Consider the following 14040-nt stretch of genomic DNA (forward strand, 5'->3'; position numbering starts at 1 on the left):
CGCACCCATCGGGTCCCGCCCCCCCTTGGAAGTCAAAGCAGAAGTGATTTAAGGTTCCCTCTCTCATAGATCAGGTCTATACCTTGTTCTTTTATTTAACAGACTAAATATCCTTATGTTATTTATCTTATTTACATGACGGGATGTCATTTCTGTCTCTACATGGTCGCACGTTCACAATTCTCTGCTCTCTATCGCGCACGGCAGATGCGCGCACGCACACGCACACGCACACGCACACACACACACACACACGCAACCCCCCCATGCACAGCAGAACATGTGTCAGGTGTAGCTGCCCCTGATACATTTAATTTAATTTAAAAACTGCTTTTGAGCTGAAACAAATGTTGGAAATTTCAATAAACTACAAGTAAAAAGAAAAGTCATGGAAATTTCTCTTTTTCTGTATCGAAAACGTATCGAACCATGACAAAAACGTATCGAACCGTGACAAAAACGTATCGAACCGAACCGTGGATTTTGAGTATCGTTGCACCCCTAATATATATATATATATATATATATATATATATATATATATATATATATATAAAAAGAAGATTAAAACGTCAAAGCTCCCTCAGTTCAGTCCACAGCCGAACAGATCTGTGCTGATCTGAAGCAGACACTTGCTGCAAGTGACTCTTGAGTTAGCACTCATTACTTTCTCTCTCGCCTTTCTGACAATCTGTTAAAGAATGCTGCAGGAGCTGCATTCTTCAACAGAATTGTGAATAATGACATGACATCCCCTCCTTTTAACATCGATCAAATAGTTTTAAAAAAGTGACTTCAAAGAAAAATGAACGGCTGCACAGAAATCAGTACGATAAGAACCAAGTATAACAACAGAAACCTCACGTCCCAGAGGAGCCAGGCTTTACGATCTGTACTGCAGCTACTCAGTAGGAGGAGCTCTAAATCTTTTGGCTTCACCTTGTGTGAACGGTCATGTCGTCCATGTTTCCGTACAGTCTATGGAGTAGCATGCACTACGCTAAGGTTGTCCAAATGGAGCGGCTCAATGGATATCCTCCTCAAAAACAGCCAATTACAACTTCATACACCCATAAAGGTTAGTCAGATTATAGTTAGTCTGAATTTATATCTGTAAAAATGAAATGTTTAACCACAGTGGTCGTTTGTTTTTTGAGTAATTAATGTGAATAAAGAAAAGTTTGTGTTCATTTTTAGAGGTTAACTTAAAGTGATGAGAAAAAAAAAGACCTGAGGGAAGCAGAGAGACAGAGAGACAATTCATCCTCTTACCAAAGGCTTACTCAGCTAGAGAGGCTGAAGAGTATTAATAGAGCACACACACTCACTCACTCACACTCACACACTGAAGTCCAATGCAGTGCCTATTTTTCTGTGCTGACCGTTGGCCATATTACAGAATTATAAAACTTGCAGGTTTTTTCACAGTTTGGTAGCAACAAGAATCAAAGTTTGGACCGGATTATGAACAACTCTTAAGTTTGGGTTTAAGTCTTAGCTCAGTGTAAGTAAATTGATAACACATAAATTCTGACTCCCTAAAATCCAAAAATAAAATATTTTGTTAAAATAAGTGCATCTCAGAACCCATTGGCTATCATCTGATGATGATGATGTGTCAAAAATAGCTGCAAACAAAGTTGCTGAAAAATGGAGCCATCTCACATCCTTACTTCCTCTGCAGAGAGCTGCTCGTGTAAAACTGCGACCCAGAAGCGAGGGTAAACAAAACATAGCAGAACGGCGGCTGATGCAACGCCATAACGCCCTAAAATCTCTGTTTATAGAAAAGGCTTGGACACTGGACGTCTCTCTCCACCTCCACAGAGCGTAAAGTAAGATGAGACTCCTGAATTTCTAAGGCTTTACTTCTATAACACAACACTGGAAACTTAGTCACTTCCTGTCTCAAGACTTGAATCAGGAAGTGTTTGTGGTCTGCCGGTCCAAAACAGACGCTGTAAACACACACAAAGAGAAACTCATGCACTCACAGAATTATGAGGTCTTTTGAAGCGTTTGGCTTAAGTGCAAATTCTTGACAGTTGAGAACTTTGAATCCGTATCCTTCACACGCCTGTCCGTTGATTTCTGCCGACTTGATGGTGATGGGGAGCAGGCCCGTGTTCTCCACTCTGAAGGTTCTTTTGAGGGTGAAGTTTGGCTCCTTGGTTTTTGTTTCTGAAACACACAAGGAGATTTCAAACACATTCATTAATGATAAACCTTTCTGTGTCGCTTGCAACATTTACAATGTTTCATGAGCGTAGAACATCAACTGTTTTAAAGGCGAGCTCAAATCTTACCATTAATAACACAGCTTTACTTTATTCAGGTACCTTGATTTACTTATTCATATACTTATATTAAATTCTACTCTCTTATTCAGTCATATTAAAGGTGACATATCATGCAAAATTGACTTTTTAATGGTTCTTTACCTGAAATATGTGTCCCTGGCATGTCTATAAACCCCCCGAGAATGAAAAAAATCCATTCTGCCCCTGTTTTGATTTCTCCACCTTTCTGTAAATGTGTGTGAAACGAGCCGTTTCAGACTTCAGTGTTTTTGTTACGTAACAACAACATCCGGTCTGTCACGGAGTCAGAGCTCGGAGCTTGTTCAGCCCATAGACTGTATAAAATAATACTGAATCCCTCCTCCGTTTTTCATTACCTGCACAAATGTGTGCTAACAAGGAGCTTAGGAGGGAGGCATGCTAGTTGTAGGCTGTCTTAATAAACACAAAGGTCGGTTTTACTCCCCACGTCTGCAGATTTGAAGATCTAGTGGATGATTTTTATTTATCATGGATAAGTGCTAGCGCTAGTTAGCAAAGCTACATAGCTACATGTCGTAGCTGTAGCTGTGTAGCAAGACACGTCTACATACTGACAAATAAAACAACAAGAAACACTAAATCTGTGACCAATCCATCAGAAAAGATCCCGCTGCCTTTCTGGTAGAGGTCGGTTTTACTCCCCACGTCTGCAGATTTGAAGATCTAGTGGATGATTTTTATTTATCATGGATAACTGCTAGCGCTAATTAGCATAGCCACATAGCTACATGTTCATAGCTGTAGCTGTAGCTGTAGCTTTGTACCAAGACACACGTCGACATACTGACAAATAAAACAACAAGTAACACAGAATCTGTGACCAATCCTTCATAAAAGGTCCTGCTGCCTTTCTGGCAGAGGTCGGTTTTACTCCCCACGTCTGCAGATTTGAAGATCTAGTGGATGATTTTTATTTATCATGGATAAGTGCTAGCGCTAGTTAGCATAGCCACATAGCTACATGTTCGTAGCTGTGTACCAAGACACACGTCGACATACTGACAAATAAAACAACAAGAAACACTAAATCTATGACCAATCGTTCAGAAAGGTCCTGCTGCAGGCGCCTCTCTGTCAGGATCAGATTCTGGATCAGATTCAGAGGGTTGAAGTAACCCGATCTCTGAGCAGCCGTGTATATTCAGCCAACATGTAAACATTAGATCAACGTGCTGGAGAGCCGAGGCACATCCACTTCCTGAGGGGGCATGGTCAGAGAGAAAACAGAGTGTTCTGAGGAGGACTGAAGAAGAGGGATTTTCAGGCAGACCAAAATCTGATTTCAAAGTGTTTTTTTGAGCATAAACTTTAAAGACATGTTTTGGGGACCTCTTAGACCAATATATATTGATGAAAAAAGCGTGATATGTCACCTTTAATCTTTGCTATCTTGAGTTTTAACATTTCAATCCTACCGTCAGCGTTTCCTCACTTCATCTGTTCCTGTCTTTATCAAGTCGTCTGTTAATTCTAACATTTTGATTGTTTGTTTGTTGTAAACCTTGCACAACACTTGGGGTTTAAGTGCAAATACAAATAAAGTTTGATTGATTGATGAACCGTCATGAAGGGAATCTGCAAGTGTGTTCTTACAGGTGAAGATTAGATCCATACAGGTGCTTAAATGAACTATTTTAAAATGAAAACTTTAAGTATCAATGTAGCAGTCATTCTCCCTGAAGCTCAAGAAATATGGTCAAAAAAAAGATAAAATGTCAAATTGCGTTCACTTCTTCCTTAGAAACTAGTGCAAATATTGCAAAAACAAAGAGGCTTTCTTGGGGCAAAGCAAAGCGCTGAAAAAAAATCTGGAGCCTAGACCCTACACCTAAACCGAGATGACTGCTAAGATTGGAGTCTTTGCTAAATTATGCAATCTTAACTTACTCTTTGTTATCTATTGTATTTAAAACAATTATTCTATTTTATTATTATTTCTCCCATGTATTTATGATCTTTTTTTTTTTATTTATTTTTAATTTTTTTTAATTAATTTTTTTGTATTTATTTTTAATTTTTTTTGGTAGCTGTTGAATGGCCTTGTAATGGGTTGTGGATGGGAAAAGGAGTTGACATTCTGATGTGACAACTGATGTTTATTCTATATTTTTTATACCTAATGTTGTATATCACACCGTCTGTCTAAAATGTTTAAAATCTTCTATGAATAAAGTTGGAAATTTTTTTAAAAATGTGCTAAATTACGAGGCAGACTCGGCCCCTCGGTCTGCAGAAAACTGTAGCTTAGCTTGAGGTCTGTTTTTCCCAGCAGTTTCTCATTACAGGGGCCGAGCTGATCGCCATCCATTGTGGCTTCTCCAACTACTACTGACATGTAACTCATATAACCTGATTTGTCATCTAACTGTATCGTCAGGGTTTCATCCAGATGAGACACCATGTTGTAAATAGTGACACTGATGTGAACTCACTGTCTGTGCAGTCTTTCAGCAGGGCCTCGGTCATCTTAAACCTCAGCGAGCTTCCTTGTCCAGGAGGCTTCCCTGCGACCTTCAGGCTCTCTGTGGTTCCTCGGCCTTGCAGCAAGATCGTATCGATCACCGTCAGATTGTTCCTGAGAGGATTCATGATAAAGGTCTCACATTCAGAACAAAAGATGAACATGTTGACTGAAGGAGTTGTTGACGTTGAGAGAAACTGACGGTACCTGACGATGAGGAGCGAGGTGACGCTGTGGTTGCTGACAGGAGTGAACCTCACGTTGAATGTTTTGACCTCTCCGGGCAGCAGGAGGAGGTTGTACACAAAGGGTCTGGTTGATCCCTCTACGAAGCCGGTGCTGCTCTTCATTAAGGACGACTGCCAAAGAAACAGAGAGCCTGTTAGAGACAAACAGCTTCCACATGCTGCTGCAGCTATGCAGACGATGCAGTTACATGTTGACCCTCTGATTCTGTGAATTTGAAACTCCAAGGAGCACTCACTTGATTTCTGTGAACCTGAAACTCCAAGGTGTTTGTATCAATGTTGATGTTAGATAAATTCCCCAAAGGAAACCTGCGAAATAAAATAAAACCTCAGTCTGAGTATGATGAGGAGATAAAGAACAAGAAGGTGCTTCAGATGTGGAGATTTCTCACCTGTCGGCTAACTTTCCAGTAAACACTGAGGGGTTGGGTAGAAGGGCGAGGGGGAGAACTTGGACATAGACGAGGACGTCTGCAGGATTCTGCAGAATCACCTCCTCCTCCTGCAGAGATGCACAAAGATTGTCAAACACTGAACTTTAAACCTTGTGGCGTCTGTTTCTACACACGCTGTAACAAGAGGCAGATTGTTTGTACTCACAGAGGAGCTGTTTGTGTTGGTCAGGGGGAACGTAATGCGCTGCGAGGAGTTGACCAGCGAGGGCCAGGACAAGTGCGCTGTTATTTTAGCTTGAACGTTTTTTTGGAGATCCGTGTTGACTTCAAAGACGGCTTCAACCCTTTAACACAGAAAACATCTTGTGATTTTCTCTAAATAGCTCATTGGTGTTGAATCTAATTGAGCAGGAAAATCTGATAACCACAGCTGAGAGGACACTGAATTCTAACTCCTAATAATAGATGCTGAACAGCACAGAGAGCACACTTATCAGGAGGAGAGAGAAAAAGAGGGTTACAGCATACATAAAGAGATACAGGAGCAGAAATGTTTACAGTGATGATAAAAAGCATATAAACCAAGTGTCTCTGCATCAAACGACACAAGGCTGAAAAGTAGGAATGATTGTTAAAATCCCTGACGGTTTTTGCTCTGTGTATGACTGAAGAGTTCAATTGCAAAAACAGATAACTCACTTCTAAAAGATTTTAAAAATGTTTCAAAGAACGTATTTTTTTCTATTACAACAACTTTCACCTCTCTTAAGTAGGGATGGGTACCGAATTCGGTACTTTTTTAGGTACCGACCGAATTCCGTCGGTACTACCGAGTACCGACTTACGTAAAATCAAACGGTACCATGTTTCGGTACCTGAACGCATCCCTGTGACTGTGAGGGAGTGGTAGAGGAGGTGATTTTCCATACTTTCGCCCTGTAATGAAGTTGGAGACTGACCGGGTGGACGTCTCTGTTCTTTGCTCTCTGCATCTGCGCGGGAGCGCGCCAAACGGAGCCTGCAGCTGACAGGCGCGTGCACTCAAAGCAAGGCAGAAGTGCAGGAGGATTAAGTTTATTTTATACAGTCTATGGTTGCGATTGACTCTCTCGGCAGTTCCTGTGTGCGTGAGTGCCCAACAAGTAAGTTGTGTGTCCTGTTCTTATAAAGAGACGGAGAACTGAGTTTTTCCCGTCCGCAGGCGTTCACGTGTGTTCATTGATAAACTCCAGAAAGAGCAATTAGACGCCACGAGCACGTGTCAGCTAATATATCTAATCACCTATATAATCCTGATTCTGTTCATTTCATGTTAAATTAAATAAATATGTTAAATTAAACTAATTTGAGATTTTATTCTTTAAATTAACATTTATTACCACATAAACACACCGAAAGTACCGAAAATTGGTACCGTTGAGTACCGATTCCCAGGTACCGGGTATCGGTACTGTATCGGTTCAAATGTGAAAGGTACCCATCCCTACTCTTAAAACAAAGACTAAGACTTTTTTATTTGCCACTGCCTTCATATCTTAGCTCATTTTAACTCGCTTTAAATGCAAATTTTAATTTTATTTTGAACATATTTCTACTTTTCATTTTCTTTTCTGTTTTCTTATATTTGTCATTTTAATTGTGTTCTTTTGTGCTTGCCTGAATGTTTCCAATACTGTTAATGTTTTAATGTAAAGAACATGGAGTTGCCCTCGTGTATGAGAAAGAAAGAAAGAAACGTACTTTGTTAATCCCCAGGGGGGAAATTCAATTTTTTCACTCGTGTTGTTGTTTTTTGGTCATGCTACACGCACATATTTTTGGTGTATATATACATACAATCATGCACACACATACACATGCAGTGGACATGCACTTTGGGAGAGATGTCAGAGTGAGGATGCTGCCGTCAACCAGCGCACCCCGAGCAGTTGGGGGTTCGGTGCCTTGCTCAAAGGCACCTCGGCAGTGCCCAGGCAAGTGAACCAGCACCTCTCCAGCCACCAGTCCACTTGCCAAACTTCGTCTATACTGGGACTCGAACTGGCGACCATTCGGCTCCCAAGCCAAGTCCCTATGGACTGAGCAACTGCCGTTTGAAATGTGCTAATAAAGTTGCCTTGCCTTGCCTATTACTACTTTTAGGTATTATCACTCTGGCTTTGACTAAGTCAAAATGACATTACTAATTAGAGGTATCTTAAAAATGCAACTTTATTAAAAATCTATATTAAAAATAAATTGTTTTTGGAAAATGTATAAAAACAGAGTCATCTGTTTTTGAATTTGCTTATTCCTGGTGATGAATTAAATCACTACATAATTTGTTGTGATAATGATTGTGAAGGTTAAGGTGTTCATTCTGGTCTCTTACCTCTTGACCTTAATGACAGGGCGCATTAAAAACTAGTGTCAGATATTTATTTGTCACCCAAAAACATGAGACTTTGTGTTATACATTGACACATAAATAATTATAAAGCAACATCGTTTTTTTTTTTTATTTGGAACAGTTCCCATGATAATAAAGTCTAAATTCTGTAAAAGAAAAAATCAGTTTTTTGTAATAACATTTTGACAATTACCACACTACATCTGCCATGAAATTCAAAACACATCTTTAAAATGCAAGAATAGAGAGTTGCATTATATTTTTCAATTTTTTTTTATAAAGTCTCATCATGTCTGGGTAGTTTGTGGAATCCAAAGATGAAGCGGTTAAAGTTTGGTGTCAGAGGAGGACTAAATTTAGCAGGAGAATGGTTCAGTTAGTTTTACAGTCCTTCAGAAGAAAGACTGGATGGACTTCACGTCTCCTGCCAGCTCAAATCTCTGAATATTTTTGCTTTACAAGGCCTCACTTTGGTGCAAGTTCAAATTTATGTTCAAAATTAAGACTGAAATCGGTTGGCACAGCGCCACCATGTGACAGGATGTAAGGAAATGAAGAGGAAGGCAGATCCCTGTTTGGAAGAAGTAGAAGGTGTGGGCCAAATCCCCACACTCACACATTTTGAGGGGCATTCCTGTTAGCTACTACCCGTCTTTCTTAATCATCACCCAGCTGTGGTAAATACTTGATTCTGATTGGTCAAAACCCCTGAGCATAGGTAATTAAAACTGACCACCCAAGTTCTAAAATATCCCCTGCAGAAAAGGCTGGGCATATTAAAAGATCATGATTTCAACTCTTCCTGTTGACCGTGTGGCAAAACCCGTACACTGCAACCCTGACGCTCAGTGAGAAGAAGGAAGAAGAAGGAGGTCTAGACAAAGAAGGAGGAGGAGTAGGAAGGAAGACAAAGGCAAACATGGAAAATATAGAAACAATATTTCGTACTTGTGTCCTGACTGCTCTTTCAGCTCTCTCCATCGTCTGAGGAGTTTCTGGTGGAGGTCCACATCAGCGTCCCAGATATCCTCCTGTAGCACCAGCCCGTGAGGCTTGGACTCAGCTGTGAGAGAAAACAATCACTTGTTAAACTTCCGTCTCTTGTTCGTGAGATTTCAATGTGGCACTTATGAAAAGAAGACTTACATTTGAGCACAAACGGCAGCCCCACATAACAGTGATCACCACATTGCAAACCGGCGTCAAAATAAATATTTGCCACCTGGAGAGATGAAAGTAAGAGAATTAGTTTTATGTTTAAAGGTTCTGAGATGTGTCACTCTTGAGTGCTGCACAGCGGGATGAGGAGCTACCTTAGATTTACGTCTGGGCTCCAGCTCGTCTTTGTTGTTCCGGAGCCGTTTGTAATAAAACCGCAAATCTTCTGTCAGAGAGCGGATCTGCTGGAGCCTCACTTTCTGCGTGAAGGAGCTCTGTATGCTGAAGCTCTGATGAACTACTTTCCCCTACAGACAAAAAACCACACACAGACATGTCAGGAGCAGCAACACCTCGGGCAATCAACAGTCAAAGTACGTTCCTCTGCGTACGTCACAGCTGGTGCAGAGCAGGTGTGAAATCTTCACACACGAGGAGATCTGAATGATACTCACTGGAAATGAAGGCGGGAGGATGATGTGTTTGGGAGCACTGTTTAATGTGCCCACTGCGATGAGAGCTTTCACCGGGATGGTTAATATCTGAGGGAGAAGAGAAAGGAACAGTCATGGCTTTGCTCTAGTGAATCCTGATGGTGCAGTTTTCAAAGAACAGCTCTGACAGATAACCGTCTCTACGACCTACCTCATAATCTGTGGTGATGTGTACGGCTCCATCGTACGTGCCCTCCAGCGCCTTCGCAACGAGTGTCACTTTGAATACTGCGTAATAGCCAGACGCTAAAATCACCTTTGAAGAGACAAAAACATATAGATTCATTTCAGGGTTGTGGAAATAACATCTTTGAATGGCTCTGCTATGAAAATGAAATGATGCATCGTGTCCACTGTAAAGCCTGTGGGATTGACGTTGCAGGAGGTTGTGTTCGCCACAGAATTGATGCATTTTAAAAAGGAGAGAGCTCGACCAAATATGGAGAGAGAGACAAACATGAGAAACAAGATTTAGAATCAAATGCTGCCCGCCATTCTCCTCAATCGCCAGAGCTAGGGATGTAAAGTTTCAAGTTTTTTCCGTGATCCATCTTTGGAAATGTTAACGATCAATTATCAATTAAATGCGTTTTTTTTTTACCCTGAATCAAATTTCCTTCATGATCATATTGAGGTGTTCAAAATGTTAAACACACTGAATATCAACGTGTGGAGCAGGCTCATAATCTCTGTGGACACACAGTCATAAAAGTGAAGGCTCAGACTTCAACAAGGGAACTGAACAGAAACATATTTCAGACTCACAGAGTCCAGTTTTCTGTCTACTCGTTCTTATTGACAAAAATAAGCATGTGAACTTGGCCAGGTGTCAGCCGGGAGCGCAACCGGGTCATAATCAGTCCGGCGGCAGAGGAAAAAAAGCGCTCGTGGAGACCTGTCACTCAGCTGCAGCCCCCAGCTGAGTGTCTACACTGTGAGCAACACCTTCAGTCAGCTGATTAACATGAAACATGCTTTAAAGTTAAAACACCTCCCTGATAGCTGAACCAAATATGAGACCACATGATGTTTGTTCCAGGTGAGAGAAAATCAAAACAAAAAAATGTGTTGGAGTAAGTTCTTAACAATCAATTAATCAATGCTCCATTAATTGTTGACATCCCTAGCCAGAGCTGAAATTGAAATGCAACACTGCCTACATCATTGCCAGAGAATCTAACACATATGTTCAGGTTGTGATGCTGTTAACTTTTTGAAGTTGATGCGCCAACCGTGTATTCAGCCAGTTACAGTCGCTCCCGTTCGTTCGGTTTTTTTGCTGTCTTTTTGATCATACTTGTCAGATTTTTCTCCAGCAATTTGTTTAAGTTGTGACTTCTTCTATCTTAGCATCGGTGGAACTTGTGGACTGTTTTTCACAGTGGAATCGCCAACTTTAACTTTTTAAATCGCATTTCTGTTACCAGAGGGGTATACTACGAAGCCGGATTTGTGGTTATCGGGGTAACTTCAGGGTTAACTCTGGATTTTCAGTACTACGAAGGTGGTTCACTCCTTACCAGGGTAGATCACTATGGTTACTCATGCTGAACTCCTAACCTGGAGCAGGTTATGTTCAGGATCAGAGATCAGTTTGTAGTAAACTCCGCCCACTGACCAATCAGCTCGCTCGATCACAGAGCTCTGTGAGCTGATCGCGAGGGGGAGAACTGCGGTCAAGCCCGCAGTGGAGAAGAGACGGGCAGGACACTTTGTCTACCTGTATGATTTTATATATAAAATACTGATGACAGTTATTGATTATCTATCCTGACATCATATTTAAACAGAGTCTGAAGTCAGATTATTCAGATGAAATTGTTTTACTGCATTAAATGTAAAACTGAGCGTTCTTATCACTTTGAATCATGTTCTCATTTTTATTATAAGTCCTTTAACCACAGCGCTCAGTTTGATACCGTCAGGACTGCAGCTGAAATATTACGTCTAAAACTGTCACACATGACAAGATTAAATCAGAGAGAGAGATCACTGTCAGAGAATAAACAGAGTTTTTATAGTCAGATCTATCTGTACTAAGAGGAGAAATAAGACGTCATCTGCGCATTCAAACAGTTTTTGTCTTATCTCTCAGTTCTTCCTTCATGTTTCAAACTCAGCTGTGTTGAAGTTAATCTGGATTATGTGTTTAACTTCTTCATATCTTTATGATATCAGTGCAGTGTTTGAAATTCATGTCGATGTGCTGACGGCAGACTGTCCGTGTCTGTGATTGGTCACATGTTGCCTTTTCCGCCCCGTTCATGTGAACGCGAATTCTGGATTGACTCAACATGTTGATAACCAGCTTCATGTGACAGTTTAGCGCAATCTCCTTTGTCAGGTTTAGTGAAGCCGGATCAGGAGAAGATATCTGGGATATGCTGAACTCGCTTCGTAGTATAGCCCTCAGGCCACCATGCTTTGTTTACATCATAGGTTGTATCAATAATGGACGTAGTATCCGTGACGTCACCCATCTGTTCCTGAGCGCTGTTTGGAGACCAATCGGCGGCAGCCATATTGGATGTGCTGAACTCAACATAACTGCTGTCGAGAAAGTGTGATGTAAAGAGGCCGGCTTTGAGCCTCCTCACCAACAGCTACAGTGTTCCCGCCTGTCAATCAAGTCAGCTGTGCCTCTCGTAATGGAAAACCCAGAATCTTAATATCTTCAAAATTGCTGCGTTATGAAAAAAATTCACCCTCCGTACAGTATGAGCCAATCGAGAATTGAGGTATCCAGACTACACTCGTTTTTTGTACCAGACTGTAAACATGTTTATTTCTGCTGTAAAGATCGGCTTTTTATTGAATTGGTGTGTATGTGGTTTCCTGTACTTCCTCAAGCGGACGCTCAATGAACTGCAGTTTATAACACTGCAGCATTGGCTTCAATTCTCGGGGCCGGAGCTTGCCGCTTGGTTTACACCCATGCTCAGCTGGTTGCGCTGAAGCCGCCTGGCTCATCGGCCAAACCGTTGGATGTTCCTGCAGAACTCTGGAGATTTAGGACACATAGGGGCTGCAGAGGAGGCATAAAGCAACGAGGGAAGAGAGCTGGTATAAGAAGAAGGAGGCTTATATCTGGCGAATACAATGGACACTAGCCAGGAGTCAGACAGAGTTTCGCGAATGCAGCATGGTGTGCTTTACGGAAACAGGGCTCCATCAGGATATTCCCGACCACAACATTTCCTTTTTTGAGCTTCATTGTGTAGAAGAGCAACTGTGATGACCAGTTTCCCCGGGATGGATAAAGTATTTCTAATCTGATCAATACAATCAAGTTAAAAAGTTCTTTCCAAGCCCTGTCCCATATTTGGCAAATGCAGCCGTGTTGATTAAGGTCAGGATTATGTGTCTAACGAGTGCATCATTTTCTGATATCATAGTTTATCCTGAGTTTGGAGATCCCCATGATCTGCTGACAGCACCCTTGTTCAGGTTTGTGATCGGTCTTTTGTTGCTAACTCCGCCTCGTTCACGTGAAGGTTGCTGAACAGCTTCATGAGCCTGCTTATCGTGATCTCCTCCATCAGATAGAAAACCAAAAGATATTCGAGGTTAGCTGACCTCACTTCGGCCTCAGATTAAAAATAAAGACGGTGTGAAAAATGACAGCTACTTCTAAACTACTGAGTTAGACATGTGAAAGTTCAGGGTCATGATTCTGAAAACATGAAGCAGCTGCTGAGTGGAGGTCTTACTGTTTTGTGTAGGGAGGCTGAGGTGTTCTGCAGCTCTCTCATACGACTCAGAGCCACTGTTGCGTTCCCTCTCTCTGTCTTCAGCAGCTCCATGGACAGACTGTCCCCCGTCACCAGCCAGGACTTGATCTCCAGCTACAGAACAGAAAGTTCAATAAGCTCACAAAGCATGAAATACGCTCTGCAGTCTTTAAACTCTGCACAGGGTAATGAACAGGAATCATGCGCTACGTGAGTTATTTAAAATGCGTGGAAAGGTCACTTTTTATTGCAGTGTTTGCATGCAGCTATGCACGGTGTGATCTCACCTCTATTGGGTTGCTGTTAACCACCACAAATATGATGCTGCTGGTGTCTGTTGCGCTGCGAACACCAAAGTCTAGCAGCTTTTCCTTCAGACTGGGCGGCAGGACCAGAGGCTGTTCACACAGGGGGACAGAAAAAGAAAGCACCACATTAGACTCAGTATGAAGCATGATATGTACTCTGCCCTACGGATGAAAGACAACGTAAATACATATATAGCAATACAGACGCCTGTATTTTAAAACCTGTGGGGCCTTTTGTTCTCATTCTTTGTGGTCCAAGTAGAGACATAGAAACTTTGAACTGCAAACCACAGAGAGGCTGATGTGATGTCTGCAACAGTAGTGAAAGTCTGGGTTGTGTTTCCTCTGCACCTATTTAATGCAACGTTACAACAGCTACACATAGCAGTTCTCCTGAGATAGTCTGTTAGATATTTAGAAGTACTCTCAACACTATTGATTGCAGGACAATGTGAGGCCCCAGGTGATTCCCACCCCTAAAACTCAACCAGGAAATCTTAAAACTGGGTCAGCT

The 14040-nt window shown here is 41.6% G+C and overlaps 1 protein-coding gene across 1 annotated transcript in view; it reads right to left on the minus strand.

The window, feature by feature from the left end:
- The window catches only part of tmem131 (transmembrane protein 131), a 58567-nt gene that overhangs the window by 15427 nt on the left and 29100 nt on the right, over positions 1–14040 (minus strand). Inside the window, exons 16-28 of the mRNA XM_034702651.1 lie at positions 13506–13616; positions 13198–13332; positions 9639–9743; positions 9449–9535; positions 9149–9301; positions 8982–9057; positions 8784–8898; positions 5652–5790; positions 5444–5553; positions 5288–5360; positions 5011–5162; positions 4775–4917; positions 1995–2181 (exon numbers count right to left, since the gene is read on the minus strand). Of these exons, the coding sequence (XP_034558542.1) occupies positions 1995–2181; positions 4775–4917; positions 5011–5162; positions 5288–5360; positions 5444–5553; positions 5652–5790; positions 8784–8898; positions 8982–9057; positions 9149–9301; positions 9449–9535; positions 9639–9743; positions 13198–13332; positions 13506–13616 (1586 nt within the window). The remainder of the gene's footprint in view (positions 1–1994; positions 2182–4774; positions 4918–5010; positions 5163–5287; positions 5361–5443; positions 5554–5651; positions 5791–8783; positions 8899–8981; positions 9058–9148; positions 9302–9448; positions 9536–9638; positions 9744–13197; positions 13333–13505; positions 13617–14040) is intronic.

The sequence above is a fragment of the Notolabrus celidotus genome, chromosome 2, assembly GCF_009762535.1.
Source record: "Notolabrus celidotus isolate fNotCel1 chromosome 2, fNotCel1.pri, whole genome shotgun sequence".
In the NCBI taxonomy this organism is placed as follows: Eukaryota; Metazoa; Chordata; class Actinopteri; order Labriformes; family Labridae; genus Notolabrus; species Notolabrus celidotus.